Source organism: Vollenhovia emeryi, unplaced genomic scaffold, assembly GCF_000949405.1.
Source record: "Vollenhovia emeryi isolate VEMERY1.0 unplaced genomic scaffold, V.emery_V1.0 DF939169.1, whole genome shotgun sequence".
Taxonomy (NCBI): Eukaryota; Metazoa; Arthropoda; class Insecta; order Hymenoptera; family Formicidae; genus Vollenhovia; species Vollenhovia emeryi.
In genome coordinates, this window is record NW_011967197.1 from 570,726 (window position 1) to 597,216 (window position 26,491).

A 26,491-nucleotide genomic window follows, 5' to 3' on the forward strand; every position below is an offset into this window, starting at 1 on the left:
GGCCAATAAACTTTTACGGAATAGCTGCAAGTTGATTGGCTACACATTTCTCGAAACTGGGACCTGGACCAAGTTCCAGCACCGTCGACACAGGCGTTGAGAAATTATTACGAAGTAACGAATTTTCTCTTCGTTCCAGTTTCGAGAAATGTGTAGCCAATCAACTCGCGGCTACTCCGTAAAAGTTGACTGGCCACACATCTCTCGAAACTGGAACTTGGACCAAGTTCTTGGATCGTGCAGGCTTAAAAGAGGCATTTTGGCATGGGCCTGTCGACCTGAATTTATTGAAACGTCGAACGCACCAAAAATTTCGCATGCAGAGATTACCGCGACGGCGCGGATCTTTCGACCGCTTCCTCTGACGACGAAAATCATCTCCATTAAAATGGTTCCGCCCGGTTCCCATCCGTTGGTTGCTCCCAGCCGTCGCACGGATCGCGTACCACGTCACGTTATTTCATACGAACGCACGCACGCACGCACATTAGACGTTCCTGCAATTTTTTTTGACGCAAAGCATCAGCGAAAGTCTCGCAAGTCCGAAAGCTTCAACTTACGACGATTTATCCACGAGTTATGGCTAATCGATCAAAGTTTCTCCTCGTAGAGCCTAAAGTTTGGATTTAATTCTCGATTAAGCTTATTCTATGACAGTCGATTATTCTTCTCATATTTGACCGTGCTCGATCGATTTCTTGCCCTACGGCTTGCGTTTCGCGTCCATTGTACAATAAGCTTTAGATTTTCGAGCGTTTTCTTCGCAATATCTTCGGGAGATCGCGAGCCTACGGAGCCGCTGGTGAATCCTCGCAGCGAACTTGCTTGGTAACGCCGCGGCACGCAATTCTGTAATGCCGCTACGTGCTCGCTTGTTGATTGACTCTCTCGTATTTACGAGGCTGAACAAAAGTTCCTCGCGATCGAGTGCGAGAGTGCTCGACAAATGGTCGCCCGTCGATCGCTCTCTTGGAGAACTTGAAGCTGCAAAATCACAAATGTTGACAAAAGTCACCGGGGGCTAGATCTGGGGAATACGGGGGTTGGTCAATCAGTTCGAACTGCAATTCGTGAATTTTGGCCCAGTATCGTGTACCGTTGGCTTTATCCTATCCTATCCTCGTACCCTATTCTGTCTGATCTCGTCATCCTATGCTTCCTTCCTATCCTTGTTCCTGCATCTCCTTCTCCCGTTTTCCATCACAGCAAAATATTCTCTCTAAAAGTGAATCAAGTGGATCATGACTGAAAACAGTGAATAGTCGCTGATTTACAAAATATATCACTGCAATTTTCAATGGTATACTTACAACTGCAAATCAATGATCTATTCACCGTTTTCAATAATAATTCACTGATTGACTTTTCAAGAGTCAGCTAACTTTTCAAGAGTCTTTTCCGCGTACAAGGGCCTGAGCAGAATGGCTGTCTTCCACTCTTCAGACATAAGACAGTTATTGTGCGTTACCTCAAGACAAAGGCTTAAAACATAAAACATTGTCTCAGGGCTGTCTTAAGCGCTGGTCTACAATACGTGGAGTAAGCGTGGAGTAAGGAGTAAGGGAGAGCCCTAACTTGTAGCTTTTGGTGTAAGGAAGCTGAAATACGGACATAATTTTAAAAATATTTGTAACACTGATTGATGGCATTTTGATTCACCGAGAGTAAGCCTAAGAGCTGAAGTAGGAGTCAGAAATAAAATGGATTTATTTCCTTACTCCTACTCCTTACTCCAGCTTACTCCATGTATTGTAGACCAGCCTTAAGAGTATAAGACAGCCATTCTGCTCAGGCCCTAAGTTGGAACAGTTGGCACACCTCTCTCGATCTCCTCGCTCCCCCTTTACGCGGGATAACGACGTTGGCCTAATCTAAAATATCAGCTCGAGTGTCTCTACGCATTTTTCCGAGCCGCTAATTGTCGCGGATCCCCGCGTAATTAAGTTACGTCGCGAGTGTCTGACTCTCGCGTGATAAGAATGAATATCGCGACGCGGCGTCGCGCGCGCCGGGGCAGGCTCAATTTGCAAACATCGATTGTAACGACGAAACGTCAATAATTCCGCGAACGAAACGCTACGCCAGCGCGGAGCAGGTGCAACCTCGGTGTCTCCTTCTCGGTACCCGCGCGGACTGGGAATACCTAAGCGTCGCGAACTCTTCGAAAATCGCCGCTAGTTTCCCCCTCCCCCCTTTCTTTTTTACTCGACCCGCGCCGGAGTTCGGATTTTCCGCTCGTGTTTCGAGCGGGATTGTTTCCAGCTTTTTGTTTCGGCGCGTCTGAATGCGAAGTCGTGGAAGTGCTTACGCGCTGCGGTGACGTCGCGCTTGACCCCTGGCGTCGCGGTGCCGCGCGTTGCCGACGACCTTGCGAATCCCTGCGATCGCGGTGACTCAGATCGGTGACTTGACGATTGAGCAATGACTGGCTGTTAATTACGGATTAACGTTAGTTATAGTTATTTCGAGCGTACATGAGACACGCGTCACGCAGGGAGAGACGCGCGCGACGCCGATTCTCGGCGGTTGCGCCGCGCCGTCGTCGCCGCCGCCGCCGACGACGACGGCCCGGCTAATCGTTCATCTGTATTATTTAATTAAGCGATTCCTTCGAATCCATTACGCGCGAGAAAAGAACGCCGGGGGTTCCGTTTTAAATGCCACCGCCATTGTTCCCGCGATCTGTAGCGAATACAAAGAGCGAGATCGCCGAGATAATGGATTCATATTTGCATTAGAAACGTAACGACGGTGGGCCCGCAGCGAGCGACCCCGTGTTGGCGAACTTGAACGTCCTCGCGAACTCGGGGGCAGTCGTCGGACCCCGAGGGTCGTCGGACTCTCGCGGACCGCGTCGGGCGCGGGGAGGCGATTTTAGGACGGTCGTAAATTTGTGGCCGCGTTAAAACGTAACGGCAGTAGCGACGTATCGATGAATCGAGGCTCATTTGCAGCCGCGTAAATTTGCATGGCTGCAAACAATGGCCGCGCGGATTAACGAATTAAGGCGGCTAAGTATTCCAGTGTGACAAATGCCGGATATTACTTCCTGCGAGCGAGAGCGAAAGAGTGAGAGAGAGGAGGGGGGGGGGGGGAGCGCATGAAAAAAACATTTCGAGCACGCAACGAACGTATGATAATTCCACGCGCGTGGCAGTCCCATTTGCACGAGCGGCCTATCGAACTCCGCGGGCTCGGCGATTTATTTGCCGAAGTCGCTCTCGTTGGCCGTTTCCGACGCGCCGCGGCGCGTCCTTCGAGCGCCCCGGTCGCCGTGAGAGGTGCCACGAATCGGAGAAATACCCGCGCGTGGGATTTTTATGAACCGTTACGTGCCACGGGTTCACCACGACACACCACGAGTTCCGCAATTAACGCAACCGTATACCGGGGGCCGGAGCGCAGAGCCGCCTCGCCACGTCCTCCGCAGTTAGCCTGGGAATTTTTCGTCGCTCGACGGTATATCTCCGGTGGTATCGCGCGCGCGGACACCTCTTCCCGTGAGGTGCCGTGTAGAAATCTTCGATTCTTCCTTACTCGGTCGCAGGAAGTCGTACGTAATGGCTCCGCCGTTGCCTCGGAGGTCAGAGAAGGGTATACGGCGCGGGATACAGCGGACGCGGACGGACGTACGGACGGACGGACGGGCGAACCGACGAGTCCGGGCTCCGCGGCGTCCGTTCCGCAGCCTTAAACAACCCGTAGAGGTTTCGGGGATGCGCTTTCTTCGTTCTCAAATCTGAAACGCGCCGGAGCGTTAGTAGTGCAGAGGTGAGCGGCTGGGGTCGTCACTTCCGCTCACCAACCGGACCGCATTGGGCATTCGATTTGAAAGTTTAATCAGGGGCTTATATAAAATTACAGTCCTCGTCCCCGTTCGCTCGCGCCGAGGAATTTCGCCGCCGCCGCCGCCGCTGCACGATTCGCGAGGCGATCTATAGATCCCATTCAATTTATCTATATCTATAAATCGCGACGTCGTTGTCTCCGATGCCGACTGGCGAAATTTTCGATCGGCGCGGCGCGTCGCGACGTCGATTCAGGGGGGGGGGGGGGAGGCGATCGGCGCCGTGGCACACGCGCGCGTACGCGGTTCGCGTACCGACGCGTATAAAGATCGATTCCCACCCACGCGGCGCGTTTACGCCGCTCTTACGCGGGCTCGCGCACCGCATCTCGTCGCCTCGTCGTCGGGCAATGCAAGGGTGTGTTCGATCGGCGCGATTATTTGAATAAAAATGCGCGTCGCCGCACGAAACTGCGCCCGATAGCTTTCTCCTTGCTCCTCTCCGGTGCTCCATCAGGAGGAGAGGAGGGGAAAGAATAATTTAACTGGGGAACAAGTGTGTCGTTGACGAGGAGAATGACGAAGGGAACGGGCTCTCTCTCGTGCTCTCTCTCGTGCTCTCTCGCTCGCTCTCGCGACCCGGTCGCCGTCGCGCTGCCCGTTTGCCGCTGCGTGCCGAACCGTGCACAGGACGCACCGGCTGCTTTTCCCTCCTTCTCCCTCGCGAGGGCGAGGGCGAGGAGCCGCGGCGGAGATTCATGAGGCTCAACGGACATGCCGATTTAGGGGATCGCCGCCGGTGCGCGGCTGTTGTTCTTTGTCTCCCTGCTCGGCCGAGTCTGACGTGCGTGCGGCGTGTCTGCCGTTGCCGCTCGCACAGGTCGCGGCCCGGCGATTCTCCCCGAGCTATTTGTAACGTGGCGGACGCGTCGGCGTGTGGAAGGATAACTGTCGCTTTTCCTTGACACGCATTGCGGGACCGTCGTCTCCGCGTTCGGCATTCCCGGCCGCCTGGCACCGCGCGACGTCTCGACATTTCGGAGAGGAGCGGAGAGAGAGCAGAGTCCTCCGCGTCTCTCTAACTTTGAGCTTGGTTCAACTACTCTCTCAAGTTCGGGGTGAACGTATCTACTTCAACTTCAGCGTTTACTTGTCCATGTGTCCGGCGTTTTTAATAATACAGAAAATTTATTGCGAAAAATATCTCAGCCAGGGTTTGAACCCTGAACTTCCCTGCACTCTAGGCGGGCGTCTCACAATACATGCCTCAATTGTCGAATTGGGAGAGAGTGAGATATTCGTACTGCTCTCCTTTTCTCTCGTTGAATTTGACTAAACATGGCGGACAACTCCGTTGGCCCGACTCTTATTTGAGGGTCTCTAGGAAAACGGGGCCTCGCGCGGCTAAACCGCTACGAGCGCGTCTCGCCACGCGTAGTAAACGTCGCGCGCCGACGATAACCGCGCGTGGAGCGCGCACCGTCCCGCGATGTACCGCGTAAATTAACGCAATCGCTGCGAATCCCATTAATAACGGCTGCGCTATCGTCGGTGACGTTCGCGGATATTCCGCGTCTTATCTCGCGCGGATCGCGCGAGACGATACCGGGGCGTCCCGCGAAGCGGTGCCGCGATCGTCGTCCAAGTTCGACAAAGGACGCGACGTTAACGCGCGCGACGCCCGTCGATGCATCAGCGTCCGGCGATCACTCCTGGCGAATTAATATTTTCGAAACGGCGCGCGGCTCATTGCATTCGCGGTTGGAGACTGCTTCCTCTACTCCTGGTGCAGTCACCCCGACATGAATCATTAAAGAAACAATGCTGAAGGCAGTGGCGTATCTATCATACGCGTGGGTGGTGCACAGCTGCGCCGACGCCGGCGGAACCCGGGGGAATCCCGACCGCGGATCTTAATGACTTTTAATTTCGTATCTCTGCCGTCGCCGCGAATACGAGCTTTTCGCGAGAAACGCTGGGAAATAAGTTCCGCCACTGTCAGAGACGTTTCATCGTCTTTTTTTCGTTTTTACTATCGCGCTTTGGATTATATCAGGACGTGACGTATGCGTTGTCAAAGATTCGGCAAAGACAATGCGACGAGCTGATGCAGAGACACGTCCGATTTCGTCCCGTTTCGAAACTACATTCGTTTCACTTATCTTTACGGAAGATCCGCGACGTAAAGAGCTATCGTATACTTTTATGTCCGCAATCGACTCGTTATCCTCTTGTCGCGTATCGTCAATGAACGTGCGCCGTGGACAATAGATTTCAGTCCAACGCGCAAAAATTCATGCGCGGGTAATGGCATCTGCGAGACCTGTTCATTTGTTAGGAAATCGCCCATCCGAGAAATATCGCTGAAACACGAAGCTCGTTACGACGCGGAAGCAAGGCGAGATCGGACGTATCCATGTTTACGCGTGTAATTATTATTATTGCTTTTTTTTTTAACCGCGACCGAGTCCGCGCCCACGCAGTTCACTTGGAAAGGGTTCGCGTCTCCGTCTCCCGGGCGTCGAGAAATTTCGTGAAACGCCTCGCGTAAATCTCAATCTATTTAATCGCGGTATAAAAGCGCATTCTCCTCGGTAGGCCGTGATTCGTATCGGACCGTATTCGATACGATATACTTCGATACGTCGAAGCGAGCCGCCGGTTTTATCAGCGACGAAACGTGACTCTTTATCTCTCTCTTTCTCTCTCTCTCCCCCTCTCTCTCTCTCTTTCTTAGACTATTGTGCTTCTCCCTATCGATATAAAGGGTGACAAAAACGCGCGCGCCTAACCGGCGCGAGGTTTATTGAATGAAAATGCCGGTACGTTTCTTTATTCTTTTTTTTTTAACCGACGTGCGTCGCAGCATCTCGCCGATCGCCGAATGAAACAATGGCCATTATATGGAACGCTCGCGCGCACGTATCGTGCACACATTCGCGGAATATCTCGTGCACATGCATTACGTACAGTCGCGGCGCTGTAGCGCTTAGGACACCGTGTGCATGCGCGCGCGCGCGTGTAGCCGCGAAAATGTATGTTGCGCGCGAGCGCGCGCGCGCTCGCTCGCGCGACAGACAGCTGTTCGTACTATTATACCCGGCGCACGGTCGCATAATGCCTTAAGGACAATCGTGGGAATTCCATTAAGTGGCCTTGAATGGTTCATTCATGTCGATCAACTCTTTTCCTAACGGAACGGTTGACAGATCAATCGGCCGCGCGGGCACGAGAGCGACCCACGGGGATTTCATTCGCTCGTACTCGAGATCGAGAGGAACGCCGGAGTCAATTACTACTGGGCACAGGCCGCGCGATCGTCGGCGGAGCGCACGGAGTCATCGTCGTCGGGAATGCTGCTGCCGGTTGTGCGAATCGATCGGCTCGCGGCCGCGGCTTATCACCAGTTTATTCCTCGGCGTGCCGCGATTGCGCTCGATTGCGCTCGCACGCGAACGCGCTGGCTCGCGCCTTCCGCCGCTGGACGATCAATAAGCCGATCGCCGGATCGGCCACCGGTTGGATCGGACGCCGCGATTATGACACTCGATTTGACGCGGGTCCACGCGGGCCCCGAAATAACGGACGAACACGTCGGGCAACGTAATTCTCGACGAGAGGCGATTAGTGCAAACTTAGCACAGTGGTACGAGCGACCGTAATCGATCTGTCCTTGGGAAGTGTACTCCGTTCGAAGCAAGCAATTAAAATTCGACCATTTTTAATTTTCACATCCGCCATTCTGAATTTGTCAACTTTGACGTTCAGATTCTGGTACTCGGCGACCGCGCGACTCAAGTCTGAATAACGTAATTAAAAATTGTTGAGTTAAGGTGTACACATCATAGGCCTTTCTGCTATGCAATTTCTTTAGAATATCGACGGTCGAATTCACGTGTTGTAATTTGAAAAGCGCTTCCCTAACTCACAACTTCGACGCGATAGGTTTAATCATCTTTTTAACCATAAGCCACGCGACAAATTCAAATCGGAGGAGGACTGGACGCATTTCTCTTGGATTTTTGCAGGATGCTGGACAATTATGACAGGGGTGAGGTGACACCACCGCCGGCGGTGAGCGGCTACGGCGGCTCCCCCGGGCTTCTGGCGCTCCATTCCTCGCTTTACGCGACTCCCACGTCGAGGGCCTACGACATCGACTCCGGTATCGACGGCAACGACAGCTCGATGCCCATGGACACCCAAATCATCTCGGTAAGACCTCTCGATCCGATTTCGGATTCTGAATACACAGGCTGTCCCGGGAGGGAAAGGTCAATATTCTGGGAGGCGGTAGTATCGGTCATTTTATGCAAAAATGTTCATATACCGATACTATCACCTCCCAGAATAGTGTCCTTTCATCCTGGAACACCCTGTATACCGTCGCAGGGTTGAGAAAGTTACAAGTAACGAGTTGCTTCCCAACCCCGCACCGTTGTTCGCGAGATAGATCCGCGTGCCCCCGCGTTGCGCCCGGTGCTGTAGTAAACACACCCACGCGAAACGTTCACGACAATACGCGCGTACGACTACGTCGGGGACGAACGCATGGGAATAGGGTCGAATCGCCGCGCGGAATAGCGGCAGCCGGAGGGAACGATAGCGAAATCGTACGTCCGGCGCGAACGCGATCGACTCATTAATCCCACGTCTCGTCCTGTCGTTAGTCGTCGCTTCGCGTCTCGACGCGATGTTCGGCGCCGGTCGCCAATTGCACTGAAAAAAAAACTTTTCGCTATTTTGCCGCCACTATAGCCGACCATACTTTACGACTGAAACTTGGTTGTCACGTGCAGTTTTTAACTACGGCAGCTACATTTTTCTTTCCGTGTAAGGGCCAGTTTTACAAACTGGAAGGTTAATGAATTCTCTGTCTCTTCTTAAATAACAAAATGGAAAGAGATAGAGGGTCGACTGAACCCTAGTTAACAGTTAACCGATGATTGCGAAACTGGCCCTAAGACACTTGCTGCGTTCGACGTGTTCGTATCTGAATCGCGAACCCCTCGCTCTCGTCACTTAGAACACTAAGAGATTTTCAAGCTCTCGAGGCACGCGCGTCGCCGGGTAAACACACGCCCATACGTCTCACAACACGCGTCGTTTCCTGAAACCAGATACCGAGCATGCTGACCGGGCCGGCGCAGCAGCGACTGGAGGACATGCCCTGGCTCGCCTCCGGCCCGTCGCTGGACTACCAGCCGGGCATCTCGCCGATTCCCGCGGGAGTGAAGATGTGCCATCCCGGCGGCGGCACCGCCCAGAGGAGCCTCAAGGAGCAGCGGATACGTCGCCCGATGAACGCGTTCATGGTCTGGGCAAAGGTCGAGCGCAAGAAATTGGCCGATGAGAATCCCGATCTCCACAATGCCGATCTCAGCAAGATGCTCGGTAAGTGCGCGCGTGAAATGCTCCTCTCTTTTCCCCTTTGTTCCTAGAGCGATCGGCGGGCTCGTGGCCCGCGACCGAGTCCGTTCGGTTAATCTTCTAACGGAGACTGGATTTGCGTAGCGGGTGAGGCATCGAATACGGATCGACTGCCAGGGCATCAATAACCTCCGGAAACTTTTTCATTCACATTGTTAACTTTTACGTGTGAATTATCCGAGAAGTCTCGTTCATTCAATTCCGACCTATTAATAAGTGATCAAAGAGAATAAAAGCTATTTGCTTTTCTCAGGAATAGGTTCTCACGATTTGCGGGTCTACATAGAAATCCAATGCTTTTAACGGAGCCGCTAATGCATGCAGTTTTCTATGTTAAACAGATCGGACGATTTATTAAAAAAACATTGTATCTTTTAAAATGCAATTAAAGCGCATCGAGGTTACTTCGTTAATAATAGGAAAATCGTCTATCGCCGGATACGGCAGGGGCCGAGATACGAGATTACGGTCTACTCTTTGAAAAACACACGTGCGCGGAAACAATGTTGGCGCGTTGCTCGCGGGAAAAAGGCTTTTCCACCGGGAAACCGCCGGCTCTGGGAATAAGAAAGCAGGAAAAAAAATGTTACACGCGGCGCGGCGCGTTATCATTAAATTAATTGAGGACGCCGGGCGAAAATGTAGAATTAATGCAATTACGCGTTGGCGTCGAAGCTGGATCTTTAACAAGACGAGGAGAAAGGTGAGAGCTTTCTCGGGGATCACAGCTGAATGCCGGGGAGGAGAAAAACTCGTGGGGCTCGTTAACGCGGTTGCCCGTTTCCTCGCCGAAACGTGCGGCCACCGCAAATGTGACTCGCGGTCTCATCTCGCACGTATCCGCGAGCCACCTGCGCGATCGAGATAGGGGAAATCGGTCTCTTATCTGCGTCGCGCCGCACGTTCGAGTCCTCTTCGCGAATGTGATTCCGATCGTTACGTTATCGCTTCGCGATTCCCGCGGCGACGTCTCGCGAAAGCGGACGCGATGCGGACGTTGAAAGGACGACGGTGGCACTTTCGTTCCTACGATTTCGCGAAAACCGGAGAGCTTTGCGGACGGTCTCTCGCGGTTCTTCCTTTTCTCTCCCTCCCCTTCCCCTCTCTCTTTCTCCCTCTTTCCCTCCGTCATCATCCTTGGCGTGTCTCCCTGGTGTTAAAACCGAGAGCCCATCATCCGGCACCTAACGATCTGTCAGCGCCGATCGGCGCTCTTTCCCTCCTCCTCACTCCTTCGCGCGCGTTATCGTGGGCAGGTACACCTTGAATTATCGGCAATTGGCATCCGCAACGTTATTGGCATTTGAACGATCGAGCGGCCGTCGTGCAGAAAATTGTAAACTTCTCCTCCACCTACCTGCCTTCACCTCACCCGTTGCCCATTTCCAGCGCCCCGCGCGCGGCACCCAGCGTGTTTACACTCGCGCGCGCGCGCGCGCGCGCGTGTGCTGCGTGCGTGCGTGCACACGTGCTCTCCTCCACCTCCCGCCCTCCCGGGACCGCGTCTTTTTCCCCTTTTTCGTCTCGCCACACTCTCTTTGTCCGTCTGTCCCTCTCGTCTCGCGCCGACGAGCAAACCCGTAAATCACCAATCTGCCCCCACCCCCTCGTTCCCCATGTTTCTCTCTCTCTCTCTCTCTCTCTCTCTCTCTCTCCCTCCGAGGCCGGTTATCGATACGGAATAAGGAAAACTCCGTTGGGTTTATCGATCGGACATTAGGCGATCGACGCGATGTTATTGGCATGACGCGGCTCCGATTACTATGCACGCCGGGTCTTTCGTCCTCCTCCTCCTCCTCCTCCTCCCCCCCCCCCATTCTGTCCCTCCGCGTCTTCTTTTTTTCTCTCCAGACATCCTACATATTCATGCGCGTGCTGTGTGTCGATTCGTCCATCCGTCCATCCGCGCGCGCGCGGAACACACGCGCGTGCACCGGAGCGCGTGTTTTGCGTCGGCGTGCGCGCGCGCGCGTGTGCGTCGATCGCGTCGCTGTCGGTGTCGGGGCACGCAACGCACGATATACGCCGATGGGGGCCGTGTGGGCACCTTATATCCGGTGACACGCGTGCCCGCGCATCTTTATTAATCGCCGGCCCCGACCGTTAGCTCGCCCTCGGGAGCTCTCGCCGTCCGCCCGACGTTAGAAACGAGCGCGTTCCGCGCGCGCGCCCGAATCCCGCGGCCGAATCAGCCCCCGGATTGTCTCGCGGGCCGCGTCGTTAATCCCGCCGTTAATTAGCGGAACGGCGACGTCGGCGGCGGTGGTTTATCGCGCCAGGCGCTTTTATCCGCGGGATCGGCGTCGCTCGGAGCGGGACGATATATACCGCGGCTGTCGTCGCGCGTATACCGGCCGTATAAACGCCGCGCGACGCCACTGCGCCGTGTCGCGGGACCACCTACGACAAATGTGGCAGCCCGCAAATAATACCGGGCGTGTTGTTGTACCACCGGCGACAGCGCCGGAGATACAGGGCTCTAACTGCCAACGCGCGGTATCGTGGTTTAGTGCCTCCGATTACTTCCCTCCCTTCCCTGCGGGTGACATGCGTATATACGGGATGTCCCCGAGAAAGAGAGAGAGCGAGAGAGAGAGAGAGGGAGAGATCGCTAAACGAAAATGCACGAGGCGACGATTGTGTCGAAATATCGGGAGCGCCGAACGGTGTTTCGTCACTCGGTGTCGAAAATCGCACGATTCTGGCTCCGAGACGTGCAAGTGTAACGAAATCTGGCTCCTCGCGGAGGTGCGCGAACTACAGTTTACGAGTCGAATCGGGTTGGGATTCGGTTCGGTTCGAATTGAAAAAATATTGCCGATTCCATTTGACGTAATGAAAAAAAAAAACTCCGCGACATACATCTCGCAATCGGCTTTCCCGTTTCGTCTCCCGTGGCGTCACCGTCCCCGCAGGAATTTAATCGGCGAGTCGCGATCGGCGTTAGAAACTAATCTACGGAATGTTTAGTTCCTCGTCATCACGAGGCCCTATCTCAAGTCGGTCGGAGGAGCCCACGACCCGAGGACGGAAGGGACACTCTGTATATTCTCCCGCGCGCGCGCGCGCGAGAGGAGGACAGGCTCGTCTTCTCGTAAAATACCGAACCGCCTTCCGTTCGCGGCCCTTAAACGACGGATCGGCCACGTACAGTATCTCACTGTAATGGCGCTCGCCGCGGAAGGACCGATAACGTCGACCTCGTTGGTCGATTTAAGGGACGGTGCGCCGATTGAAAATTATTGGCCGTGCCAGGGTGTACCGAGCCGTTTCGCGCGTCGTTTCTCTCCCGAAGCTCCGATTCCGAGAGTCGACGCCGATAATCACGCACTTCGGGCCCGAAAGCCAAGTTTCCGCGAGCTGCGACGATACCGATCGCGCGCCCAACGAAAATCGCACGTATCCGGGGCGTTTTTACGCCCGGGCCTGAATAAATATATTATTGGGATAATAAAACGTAATAAGCCGTGCCGAGCGCACGGTGTGACCTTTCGGATCGCCGCGGGGTGGGATAAGATCGGGGAAAGATCGGCGGCCGATTGAAACTAAGTAGACGCGCGCGCCCGCGCGCGCGGTGGAAGTGCGTAAGAACGATCTGAACTCCGAGGGAAAGGCCCACTTTTCTCGGCGCGCGTACAATACGCGCATATACATATCACTCTCCCGATGCCCCATCCTCCCTTCTTCCTCGCCGCCTCCCCGTTCCGCTTCCCCTCCGTCTCCATCTCGGCCGGCTCTCGAACAATAGCACCTCGGCTGCACGGTGGATGAACTTCTGAGGCTTGGAATCGGCTCTGCCCACTCTGTAAATTGCGTTTTCGTAAAAATATTCATAGAGGCGAGAGAGAGAGAGAGAGAGAAGAGAGGCCGGGCCGATCTAAAGCGGCAGCCTACATCCTGCTGCACGGCTAAATGCAGCGTGGATATATAGGTCTCGATCGCTGATACGCCATTGTACGGAAAAATGGATCATCGAGCGAGAGATTTCGACACGGCGAACACGGCGGGTTGAATAACGTGGAAACGTTACGCACCGAGGGAACACCGTGGTATCGATCGCGTAAATGTATCTCTCTCTCTCGCCTTTTATCATAAGGCTGAAATATACTGGAGGCGAATCGAGAATTTTGTTATGTCGAATCGAATTTCGCTTCCCTTCTCCAATCGACAAAACCTCATCCGAATCGAAGCGAACCGTTGAAGTGTAAGTTTTGAAAAACAACGTAAAATTATTAACGCCAGTGTTTTCTTGACCATATCTGGCATATTTAATAATACAATAAATTTATATCAACAGATCGTGTATTTGCGTCAGTGGCGTTAAAAAAATGTACGTGTCTTTAATGCAAATTTTCACGCGAATCGCGCTACATAAAAGTCTGAGCGCGTTGATCGCGAATGGTTATCGTTATCGGACCGTTTACGATCTCGTTTGTCATCCCACGCCCAGAATTTGCACAGGGAAGATTCTTTTTTCGTCTTTCAATTCAATTTGATAATGAAGCTGGACTCTGCGCGCCTTCAATTAAACTTGTTCGTCCTTGTTATGCCATCCTCTTCGTTCTCTGCCTCCCTCTCTCTCTCTCTCTCTCTCTCTTTCTCCCTCTCACACACGCCCGGATCCGACCCGCGGAGGAACTTGTTCGTTTTTCTACGGCGATGCTCGATTAATCCGAGACAAGATCGGCCTCTCGTACGATCACGAAACTCATTTGTTTCTCTATACCGTCCGCGCACACGCGCGCATTAGTAAACTCGTTTCGATCGGGCGCGTTTAAACCGCCACCATCATCATCAATCTGGCAATCATCGACTAGTAAAGTTGTTCGGCGATCGGCCTGATCGCGCAAATCGGTTTAGCGCAGGGGTCGGCCGCGCTGCGTTGCGAGAAGCCGCGGAGGTATTTAAAAAGCGGCGCGTAATCGTGGCCGGTACATACACTTCCCTCGGGTATCCGCCGGCCGAGTGGTGCACCCGGTTAAATCTCTCCGAGCGAGAACCTCTTTATGCCTTCGTTCGCCTGCGATCGATCGCGCGCCGACAAAAGTCTCGGTGCGAGGGGCCTTACGCGCGAGGGACTTGCGAGAGCGGAGGGGCGGGGGGGGGGGGAGCCACCTCTCTAGCCGTGGTAGGCGAAGCAACGTAACGAACCGCGAGACAAGATCGGGACCAATAATTGCGCATACATACAAAATGAGGCCGGCGAGGGGCGATCGTCGATCGTCGGTGGAACGCGCGGACGTGTACCGCAACGCGCGCGTACTCTGTGTACGGGAACACGCGCGGCTACGTGCGGACGCGCTTCCCATAAATAAATATTAACGATAATAACGATCGGAGGCGCGCGGCGAGACGTCTCGCGCGAGGGGACCGTCGGAAACTGGGCCCGTCTCCCCCAAAATCCCCGATCCCGCGGTGACGTCGGGCCGTCGCGTTTCACGCGCGTCACCCTGTATCTCCGGCGTTGTGCGCATTGTGTCCGTGTGCGTACGGCCGCGCGGCGCATATGTATCCGTCTGCGAGAAGGACGAAGGAACCGACGGGTTGGCTAAGCTAAAGCAATAATAAGCCATAAGCGCGGTCTCTGCATAGAATGCCGGGTAATGAGGTGGAGTCGAGAGCGGAGTCTGGCCGCACCCTTACCTTACCTTCCGACGACGCTTACACGAGCGACCCACCTATCCTCGACAACGACGACGACGGCGACGACGACGACGACGACGAGGATGACGACGAAGACCGAGTATATCCTCTCTCGCTCGGTTTCGCGACGAGATAGAAATAAATTATTATATTTATGAAAATACACGTGGGGCCGGGCGAGGGGGCGGGCGGAGGAGGGGGAGAGGGAGGAGGAAGCCCTCGAGCGTGGACGGGCTCATCGGCCGATTCATCCGCGACTCCGACTTTTGTCCCTCTCCGTCATCTCCGGCGTGGATCGTCCGCACCACGCCTATACGGGTCGGGGATCGGCAAGAGGAGAAAAAAGAGAGGAGCAAAAAAGGGGGAAAAAACACAGATGGAGTGATATGATAATTCACGCGACGCTCGCGCGCCTCGCGTCGCGGTACCTTGCGACGCACCGAGTGATTTACAAGCGGCTCGACGAGCGTGGGCGAATTTGATTGGGGAAGCGCGCGGCGGCGGCGGCGGCGGCGTAGTTTCGTTTTTCCTGACGCGAGTCGACGCGAGGGAATTGGCGAGGAGCCGCGTATCAGAATCCGGACGCGATTCCGCAACTCTCTTCCGCGAAATCGTCCACCTGCGCGATTTCTCACGCCGATTCGCCGGCGTCTCGACTCTCCCGCAAAGTTCGGGCCGAGGCGGCTCGTGACGCGGCGTATCCCTTCGCGTATCCCTCCCGACGGGGGAACGAGCGCGGACGTGTCACCTGTCTTTCCGCCGCGCCGGCAGCGCGGAAACGTTTCTTTCGCGGTTTCGTGACGCGTGTCTGAAGAACAAGGCGCGACTAACGCGCCGCTTTTTCCGCTCGATTCTTCACGGAGGAAATCCGAGACGGATGTTGGAACGCGGCGGAGTCTCTTTCTCTCTCCCCTCCCTCTTCGCCTTCCGAAATCCTCTCGTCTCCAAGTTACGCGGTAGGTGCGGATATCCGCGGGTCAAAGGGAACGGCGTGATTCCCTCCCGGGCCTCTCCGTTTCGCCTCGCATCCTTCCGAGATTTCGACTTTCGTCGAGACGACGCGCCGCACACGATTACCCTCGCGGCGGATAAATTTTCCCTCGTGCCTCCGCGGAACACGGGGGAGGACGACCATCGGGTTCCACGTGTCCGCTGTTCGCGGCGATCGCACGCATTCTCGACGTGCTGCGAGACGAGCTCGAATGGTGGACGCCACGCGGTGTCTACGAGCCCATGGTGTAAAGATACAAGGTGAAACATTGCGCATGCAACCAATTTTTCGGGCAAATTGTTGATTGGCTCTTCCTGCGTTCAACCGCAATGATTTGCAGTTGGACGGTCGGGGCAAATTTCTAATTGGTCAATTCGGTAGTTTGGGCCACTTTGGATTGGTTGACACCGCGCACCCGCCAGATTGCTTCACCTTGTATCTTTGCACCATGTACGAGCCTACCTGACGTCTTTGTTCCGACAACTATCGCAACGAACGTCATCGCGAGAGTCGCGACTCAATTCCCCCCCGAGGCTCCCCGAAATTTCCGCGAGCGTTCTCCCGCCTCCACAGTCCGGCGTGCGTCAACTAGCTCAGAGTTTCTCCTTCTGATGCGGCGGCGCCGATAGGAAAATGTCTCAAATGTTGCGCGATAATTGCGTCATCCGAAAGGAGAAAATTTCACAATGACTGCACGATTCGCCAAAACGCAGCGGTTTTGTAGGAATAAAATTTCTAAACGGTATCCGCCCAAGAATTGATAAGCTCATTTGAGGGAATAAATCATTTCCCATCGAGGGGGATGATAAACTCGTGAACTAGTGCAGCCAGTTGAGCTACAAGGAACAGACCCGATAATGAAGGCGCGATTGAACGGTCAATTTTTGGGGTCAGAGCACAAGGCAACGTAATAGCTTACAACAAAGACGCAAGCGTGAACGTAGATAGCGCACAGCTTTGGCATATGTCGTACTTATCTCCAATTACATATGACTTTAACGGCAAAGATTGTGCGCTGTCTACGTTGACGCTTGCGCCTTCGTCGCTATTACGTTGCTTTGCGCTCTGGCCCTTACGTTGGACGACGACGTATCGTCTTTCTGCCCATTGACATCGCGTGGGGGGGGTTCCCTGGTCTCGCAATCAGTCGAATTCGGGAAAGCGTCTCGAGCGTAAAACGGGCCCCTCCCAGAGACGGCGGCGCGGTGCGCCGCATCGACGCCTCTTGCGTCTGTGCAGGTGAACGCGTCGGTGTGCGCGCGTCGGTGGGCGAGCGCACACCAGCGCCGAGGGAGATGAGATACATCACGGGACGGGAGACGTATTATTAATGGTGACAGTGGGCGACCCAGGTTGGGCGGGGTACGCGCGCGATGCGCGGTCCCGCCGAGATGTGGGCCTCGCTCCGGCCCCTCTTCTCCCTCCTCCGCGCCTCAGCTCGGACCCTCCTCGTCTCTCCCGCGCCGCGCCGTTGCACACGCATCGCCTGTGCGACGTATCATTTTCTACGCGTTTTACCTGGCACTTGCTTGAATTTCCAATCTTCCGGAGAGCGCGACCGGTGGCGCCTGCCACTCGAGCCGAGGAGCCCTTCTGATCAGAGCCCTTCTGATCAGAGTCTGGCCAACGGGCCAGTTTCGGCAAAATAATGCGAGAGAGATAGAAATATAACTCGGCCTCTATACCTGCGAGGACTCGGCCTCTATACCTGCGAGGAAACTCGTCCTCCGTACCTGCGAAAAGACTCGGCTTCTATATCTGCGAGGAAACTCGGTTTCTGTATCTGCGAGGAGACTCGGTCTCTCCCGAAAGACACACTCTAGGTCGCTCAAGCGCGAGCGGAAAAGCAACGCGGCGAACGTTGCGTCGATCCAGTACCGAGGATTCATCGGGGATCCGTATGTAATTAAAACCGACGTAATAGACTGGAGAATTAGCCGGGCGCTAACTCCGCGGCGAGGATCGATCGGTCGGTCTTATATTCTAAATGCCGCGTGCGAGAAGTTTCTCGCTCGATTCTGAAAATGTCACGTACCAGTCCGCGCGCGCGAGTGTCTATACCGTCCACAACGAAATTCCCGGAGTGCCTGCTGGGCAGCGCTCGAGAACGAGAGGGAGAGAGTTAGAGATAGAACGGCGAGGTTTAATCGCCGATCGCCGGCCAGGTGAATTACCGACGAGCGCGTGCGTAAATCACCGCGGAATCGTTAATTAGGCGGTAGAACGAACGAGCTTTCTGGAAAATGTCAACGGCTGAGGATGTCGCGCGGCGAAACGGGACGCGCGATTCTTACGCGACGCCAGTAAGACTCTCGATCGGGACCTTTCGACGCGCCGCGATTTCGCCCGCTCCGGCGCTCTCGCAATTTGTCGCGATGCCCGACCAGCTAATTTATAATCTCCTCGCCGAGATGGAACCGCGCGAGCCGATAGAAATCGCGAGATGGAAAGCCTATTAGCATCGAACATTCTTACAACATATCCGCGCGTTCGTACGTACGCGCGGCGGAGCGCAATTTTAGTACGCGAGGCTGAATACCGAGATGATTTCGTCACCAATTGTATACCAGTTATCTCATGCGCGCCTGCATTTTTGCAGATTCGCCACGTTAGAACTCTTTAACAATAACCGCCGTATAACAGGCATTTTCATAATAATATATAATTTTTCGACGGTACCGGCCGCGTCTGTTTGAGAGAAACGCGCGTCCTACGCTCGCCGCGCGAGTGCACCCGCACGGAGGATCGCGGCGGACAAGCCGACTAATAGCGAATTCGGTTGCTTGCACTAGTGCCCACTGAGTGCACACTAAGGCTTCTTTACAGTCAATTTTTATATTTAATTGTTTGACAAATATCTCTTGAAATGTTTCTTAGCCGGTGAAAGAGTCTGTATAGCATCCATACGGATCTTTTTTTTTTTAGCTAAATACTTCAAACACGTATTAAGACAAAGTTAAATATAAGAATTAACTGGGTTGGGACAGTTATTTTATAAAGGTATCTAGTTACACTCACAGTTTCTTCGCTAAAAATGTAACTGGTTACAGTTACAAGTTACCAATTCTGAAAAGTAACGCGTTACAGTTGCAGTTACTCAAAAAGTAACGAATCGTCACTTTGCGGTTATTTTCTTGCGATGAAAATAAAAGTGTCAAATCTGCGTTTGAATGATAAAGTGTCGATAAAAGCGCTTATGCGTAAATGCAGGACCCAATGCGATCTGTAGAGGTTTAAAAAATATATAAAGTAACTATTAAATTAGTTACTGGTTATCGAAAAAATGTAACCGAGTCAAGTTACAGTTGCAGATGGAGAGAAAGTAACGAAGTTATATAATAGTTACCAAAAAAACTAAGTAACTGTAACTTCGTTACAAGTAACGAGTCACCTCCCAACCCTGAGACTTGACTACAAACAAGTCTGTGCACTCGGTGCGCACTAGTGCGAGCAACCGAACTCGCTATAATTCGACCCAGACGTCCTCCCAGACGCGCGGGCGACGCGTCTAATTCGCGTTTGCTCGAAACATCGAAATTAATGAAGTCGTCCGACCGGGCCGCGGCCTAAGCGCAGTAAATTAGAGGTACACGCCAGCCATTAGAATACTTAACGAGGACATCACGGTGGGACGCAGCGTGCGCGGGTGTGATGATGAATCACCGCCAGGGATAACTCGCCGCGCGCGCCCAGGAATATTAAATTAAGTGTACTTATTGTTAGCCGAAAACCTCATTCGTGTCTCCCTTTTGCCGGGTAGTCCTCTATTCTCTCCTCTTTTTTTTTCCTCTCTCTCTCTTGCCAACGAGGAGGCTGACGAGTCTCGGCCGGCCGGGGCCCCCGAGAGAAACGAAGAAAGAAGCTAGACGGGAGAACGTTGTTGGGCGACAAAAGCGTTCTCCTCTTTCGCGAGAATCCTTTCTTTCCTCTCCCCCCCCCCCTCTCTCTCTCTCCCCGCTTTCCTTCGCCGCAGAAGCGATTCTCGAGAGTACTGAATGCACCGTCGCGACTGTTTATTATCCACGGGGCGGAAGGGGTCCGGCACGAGACGAAGTGCGATTTCGACAACGATCGATTTGCACGCTTTTTTCCCCCCCTCTCTCTCTCTCTCTTTCACTCTCCGCCCCTCTCCGTCGCGCCGAGTCCTCTGGGTCAACGTTTCTCTCTTTCTCTCTCTCTGTCTCTCCTCCGGAGAGTTGAAATATACAAAATGAAATATGAAATAATGGTTCGTGCCTTGTGGCTGGCTGAAGGCACGGGCGCACCCATATCTACGCCCCCATGCGCCTATGTACCTTTACAAGACTGTACGCATAACTATATGCGTGTGCGCGTGCGTATATACACAGGTACTATTCATTTCTACATATATATATATATATATATATTTATGCGTACATATTTTTACACATGTATCTATATACGAAATTTGTGCCATAGCTCTCGTACACGTAAATGTGCGCCGTGTGCATATCCGCCTCGCGCACAATTTTTTCCCTCTTGTCGCGAACATCTTACGTTTGTATTAGCCCTTATGCCTCGTTTAATGATATTCCGGCCTACCATGTTGGCATATTGAACGCAACTAAGGCAGATTCCAGGCTTGGTCGTCGGACCAAGACCCGCCGCCGCCGCCGACCAAGCCCACCTGTAAATACGTATATCCGTACGTGTATATACGCCGTGTATGTGCGACGGGAGGAGAGATCATTTCTGCGCTCGTTTTGCTCTACGTATATCGGCGCGCGCGGGAGAGAGGGAGATTTCATCGACTCTCTCTCTCTCTCTCTCTTTCTCTCTCGTAAGCCGAATTAAACGCGTCGTTAGCCAAAGGGATCGGCCGACGATTTCATCGAGATTCGGGATATCGAGATGTATACATCGCGGCCTCGCCCCATTATTGTCGAGGAGTGTAATTTATCGGGGGTAATTTATAAGTATTTATACGAACACGCGAGATTTTGCGCGTATAATCGTTATATTAAAACAGCACGTCGACGACGTCCACGTATGATTTGAAGGGTCGTTGAATCGATCTTCCGGGCAGACGATGAAACTTCACTCGCCTCGACTTGTCCCCCGAGACTTCCGTCTCTGTTAACGATTCAATTTGAGACCTAAGCTTTACATTTTTAATTAAAGGGATGACCAATAGTCCTTGTTACATTTACCTTTGCTTAATATTAAACTGCCAATTCCGGCAAAATATTATCACAACTAGATATTAGCTGTCCATATTTTACAACTAAAATTTAGTTACCACGTGCAGTTTTCGGCTACGGCAGCTACATTTTTCTTTTCCATGTATAAAAATATCTCAATACAGCTATGCAATTTTAATATGTCCGGAAGATGAATGTATAGCTACACACTTGATTATACTTATACATTTCTCATTATCCTATCTTTTGTATTTTGACTGTTTACGCGGCGCAGGGAGTTCCGGAACGACGGTAAGGATAATCTCTGTGTATACCGTGTGTCGCTTATAATCACTTTACATGCGCCTCGCTGTCTCTGTTTCCTTCTCCTTCCACCCTGTTCTCACGTTCTTTACTTGACGGCTCGCTTTGTTCGGGCTTCTCGCAGGAAAGAAATGGCGAGGGCTAACGCCGCAGGACAGGAGGCCCTACGTCGAGGAGGCCGAGAGGCTCCGGGTCATACACATGCAGGAGCACCCGAATTACAAGTACCGACCGCGACGCAGGAAGCACGCGAAACGGACACCCGGTGCACCGTCCTCGCCTCCCTCGGCGAGCAACACCGCGGGCAACAGGTCCAACCCTGCCGGCCCGGCGATTCATCATTCCATGTAAGTCGATACTCCGGCCCGTACTTTTCGCTAATGAAGGTACGTGCGAGCTAACCGCCGCGGTTAATTGAGAGATTCCGGCGAGATTTAAACGTAAGCGCCGACGACGACTCTATGATTTAGACTAACGCTGTGCTCGGGATTTAACAATGTTTCACCGTCTCGCAATTTACTACTTGGTCCCGATAAGAAATATAAACCTGCCGCACGCGATACATAAGACGACGATCATAAGAAAGTTCGGCAAAGTAAAATCAAATGCTCAAAGTACCAGAACGAACTGGATAAAACGGGCTTTAAGTCTAATACACGAGGAAGAGGAGCATAAGTGTGTGCGAAATGTGTTTCAGGTCCAAGATGGACAGTTACCAGGGCATGTCTCAGATCCCGTGGGGTGGCCATTCCCCGATCTCCCTGTATCACCAGCAACAGCAGAGTATTCAGGAGTACAAGTCGGAAAACAATTCGCTCTACGGCAGTCCTTACACGCCCATCATCCACAGCCCGGACATATCTCCGGTGGCCAGTCCCGAGCCCGATGGTAATGTTTTTAAAACCGAAAAGTTCGATCGGGCAATTGAGTCCATTTAGTTCAGATTTTCTCGCGGACAAGCTACAATACAGAGTGTTTCTGAACTAACGGTACAATCAAAGAGGCAATTTTTTTTGTAAGAAAACGAGTGAAAAATTTTGTCTGAAAGAAACGTCGTTCGAAAAGCGACGCGATCGGAATTACGAAACGATTGTGCAAATACGAAATGGTCATCGAGACGATTCGATCTGCTAATCTAGGTGACGGCGGTCATCTATCGTCCGCTCAAAATCCAGATCCAGAACGAGATCTGATGGAGGGGACCTCGAAGCAACACGGAGACATGACCGATCAGACGAAACGGTACACCTTTATGAGTGGCGACAATCAGCTGCACACGGGTCACGCTAGTAACACTAGCATATCATCGTGTCAGAATTCCGGCGGTTACACGGATACATTAACGTATAAAAAATCCGTACGTATCCCGCACACCTGATACCTTTATGTTACATCCCTAGCAGCACAATACATATATCGGCGCAATATTGCAAGACGGACGTCTTCTCTTACTTAGCCAATATGTCCGTTCAGCAATATCGGTCTAATATCGTATCAATTTTAGGCCAATATTCTTCGTAAACTCGTAAAATATTGGCCAATGCACTTCCAATATAAATCTAATATCACATAATTATTATCGTGCAATGTTGAACATTTATTCCATGGCCAATGTTGGCTTTGGACGATATCGGCCAATGCATTTATAATATAATTGAGATTGGGCCAATGTTTAGCCAATGCACTGTGCTACTAGGGATTACAATCTTGTACAAACGTTCGCCGCAACACGTAAAGTAATATAGAAGTATATTTACTCAATTAGATAACCACAATTAATTGCTTCGCCACAACATTTAGTAAAATTAAATTCTTCATTTATCTAAATAAATTTAAATCCAGTTTGTGATCTCTTCACGTCACGCCGGATTATTCCGCGTCGGAGCAGATCGGGCGGCACTCGCAGGCGATTATTACGTTTCTCGTCACTCAGGTGGGCTATTTGAACTTCGAGAGACAATCCACGAGCTTAGCCGCGGTGGGCATAGCGAACGGTATGATGGTGTCGTGCAATAAGCTACGCTCCGGTTTCGACAACGTCGGCTCCGTCACGGGCACGTTTTATCCACCGGTCGCCTCGCCGCACGATCAATCGCTACAGCATTACAGTGGCACGCAGACGTCCAAGAGCACAACGAACTATTCGATGCAGCCTACCGTCGAGAGCAATTACAATCCAGTCCAATGCGCTGGCAATCGACAGCAGCCCATAGGGATCCGCGGGGCCGCCGAAAGTTGTCCCGGTAATATTTTGTTCTCATTGACGTTAAAGTCATGGGCTAGAATACGATTAGGATTTTTGACGTACAGAATCAAGAAACGCGCCAATATTATCCTTTACAGGAAAAATACATAAGCGAGAGAAATTTGAAAGTAATTGGCTCTTACGTTTTCTGAATAAAGTCATTCTCTTGAGAAATGAGAGTGTCAAAGAAATACTGGGATTTTTTTTCGAACATCTACTCATAGCGAATGTCAAAGAATTCCAATTTTCAGTAACGATGCAATTCTTGCAGGCGCAGTGACACACCGATACCAAATGTCGCATCATCAAGAGTACCAGGCGGACGCGTCCTCTGGCCAGCAGCAGCACACGATGCTCGGCGGCCACATCGATCCCGGTATGAGCGCCGAGGACGATCAGCAGCAGACGATCCAGCTGGAAAAATATTTCAAGTATTCCCATCCGACGAGCGTGGGCCACTCGAGCCTGTCCTCGCAGAGTATGTTGGACAGCAACCATAACTACGCCAGCGATCTGCGCTACTACGGGGCACCGCCGCAATCTCAGCTTGATATACCGAATTCTCAGTGCATCGTCGACGACCAGCAGGGCAACAAGGACGCTCGTTGCCCCAACGTCGCGATCGGTCATACCATGGAGCAGTATCATCCGGGATTGGAGGTGTCCAAGTACGCGGACCACTCAGTGACGCAGCAACATCAGCAGTCGCAGCCACAGCAGCAGCAGCAACAGCAGCAGAGCATGGAGCACGCGCCCAAGGCCGACGACGATTTCAGTGTTATACTTGCGGACGTGCGCAAGACTTGCTACAGTAGTTAGTGTCTTTCTCCTTCTAGTGCACAGAACGATCCATAGGGTTGGACTGACGTGCGAATTTCAGGGACTCTTCTTTCGTTCACGCGGTCGGGAAGAACGGGGCGCTTGTGTGCACATTTTATGTCATCGCGTGGTTGGTGCTACTCGAAATATATATCAAAGCATTTTTATCTCGTGATCAAAGGTACGTTCTTCTCGTTAACTTCGGAAACAATATTTCGGCTCGACGTCTTGACACGAGCAAACAGATATTATTTGCAACTCGGTTCATCCATTTGATTTCCAGCATGGAAACTATTTAATTGCAGTTTTATCTCTTGGAGCTCTGTCTATGGGTATCCCCTGTGTATAAGCACGATCTCTTATGGATTTCAGTACAACTGAAATTACATTCATGCGAGTCAGTGGCGTACAATTGTCGCCTATCACCAAGGTAAGCGAAATTGCGATAAAATAATATGATACGAATATAACAATACGATACAAACAATGATAAACTGCCTGATATGATTAAGAATGTCATCGCATTCTGTTATGATACAATGAATATCGTTTTATTGAAATTTTTTTACAAGATATTAAATTTCCTGGATCTCTATCTTATCTGTAACGTTATATGAAGACTTTAGGACTTTGGAAAACGTAATGATAGGCGGCTGGTGGTGCACGGCTAGTGTAGCATTAAAATTGCAGAGAGAATTGTATACTCACTATAGATGTCACATTATTTTGTCACATTAGTTTCATTATCAAAGATAATACAGTAGCAGAGATATAATAGCGATAGCGAGAGATATTAAATTTATGTTATTGTATTAGAAAACTGTCACATGTCAAGAAATGTTTTGCATCAGTAAGTCTTTCTCGTATTTACTCCGAGATAGCAGCATTTACTTTTGGTGCTACACCACTGAGCTTTATCGTCCAAAAGCTTCGTTTTTAATCGTCACGACGATTTGACATTAACCAATGTACGCTTTTGTTGTAAATAAATTTTATTGCTCATCAGGGTGACATTTCTAGCAAATTGTGCAAACTGCACGCTAAGTTTCGTAGAAATGCGAGTGGTGCAAAATGTCTTCGATGTGTATAGAAATGTGTAAAGAAATTTGGATAAAACTAAATTATTATTATACTATTATTATTTTGCTATTAGTATATTACTTACTATTAATTAACATTATTAATATTATTATTATTGTTAATGTATCGTACTTAATAGAATCAATTATGAACAAATGTTTATCTGCATATATTCTTCAAAGAATATCCTCCCAGAAAAAAAATATAACATGTTCTTAATGCACTTCGCGTGGTGCATATCGTTAATTTTATTATGTACGTAGCGCACACGCGTATGGTAGGTACACACAATATATGTATGACACACGCATACATATATATATATATATAAAATATTGTAAAATATGCGTTATTCGTATACATCACATTTTTATTTAAAAATAAATTTCTCACTGAGAAATTCGGTATACGATAAAATTATACTTTCCAAGAAAAAATTGACATTCTCCCGCGAAAGAGCGTATCACGCAAATATATCTTAATCACGCATGTGTACTAAAAAAACGATTTTTTCAAGGATTACCGCTCCACATCATTAAAACACACACATGTATGTATATTAATTCTTTTTATTAAATATATATAAAAAATATGTGTATAAGATACAACATTATGTGTAAAGCTGAAATCATACATAGTGTAGTGATACCCATAAATTACATCAAAGGGGGTTGATACAATAGTTAAACATTGACAAATATTTCTCATTTTCCATTATGTAATTACGACACTTCTTGTGTCAGAAGGTGTCGCAGATAGCTACAGGTAGTCTTTTACCAAATAAATATATAATATATTTATTAAACAACAGGCACGTGAAGAAAACAAGTATTAAATAAATTATTATAAATATTTCATAATATCCTCTCTGTAATAGGACACACATAAATATCCCGTCTTGTTATCTAGAAATTGTTATTGCACATATCGCCCTTTCTAATATCCGTCGCAAAACCATTATCGTGACTGAAGTGATCGACGCTAAAGTCTGCATACCAAAGTAAGATTTCAAAATTAATCCTCTCTGAATC

At 51.1% G+C, this 26,491-nt stretch overlaps 1 protein-coding gene across 3 annotated transcripts in view; it reads left to right on the forward strand.

Annotated features, from left to right (window-relative positions):
• The window catches only part of LOC105563984 (putative transcription factor SOX-15), a 42,649-nt gene extending 16,588 nt beyond the window's left edge, over window positions 1–26,061 (forward strand). For 2 of the 3 annotated variants that reach the window (XM_012016027.1, XM_012016026.1), the window contains exons 3-9: window positions 7,816–8,002; window positions 8,908–9,181; window positions 21,441–21,663; window positions 22,014–22,204; window positions 22,456–22,673; window positions 23,250–23,559; window positions 23,833–26,061. In XM_012016027.1, the coding sequence (XP_011871417.1) occupies window positions 7,816–8,002; window positions 8,908–9,181; window positions 21,441–21,663; window positions 22,014–22,204; window positions 22,456–22,673; window positions 23,250–23,559; window positions 23,833–24,380 (1,951 nt within the window). In that variant the 3' untranslated portion in view covers window positions 24,381–26,061. Of the gene's footprint in view, window positions 1–6,975; window positions 7,434–7,815; window positions 8,003–8,907; window positions 9,182–21,440; window positions 21,664–22,013; window positions 22,205–22,455; window positions 22,674–23,249; window positions 23,560–23,832 lie in introns of those variants that run through there. The other variant, XM_012016025.1, reaches the window with a different exon arrangement.
• The last annotated feature ends 430 nt before the right edge of the window (window positions 26,062–26,491 follow it).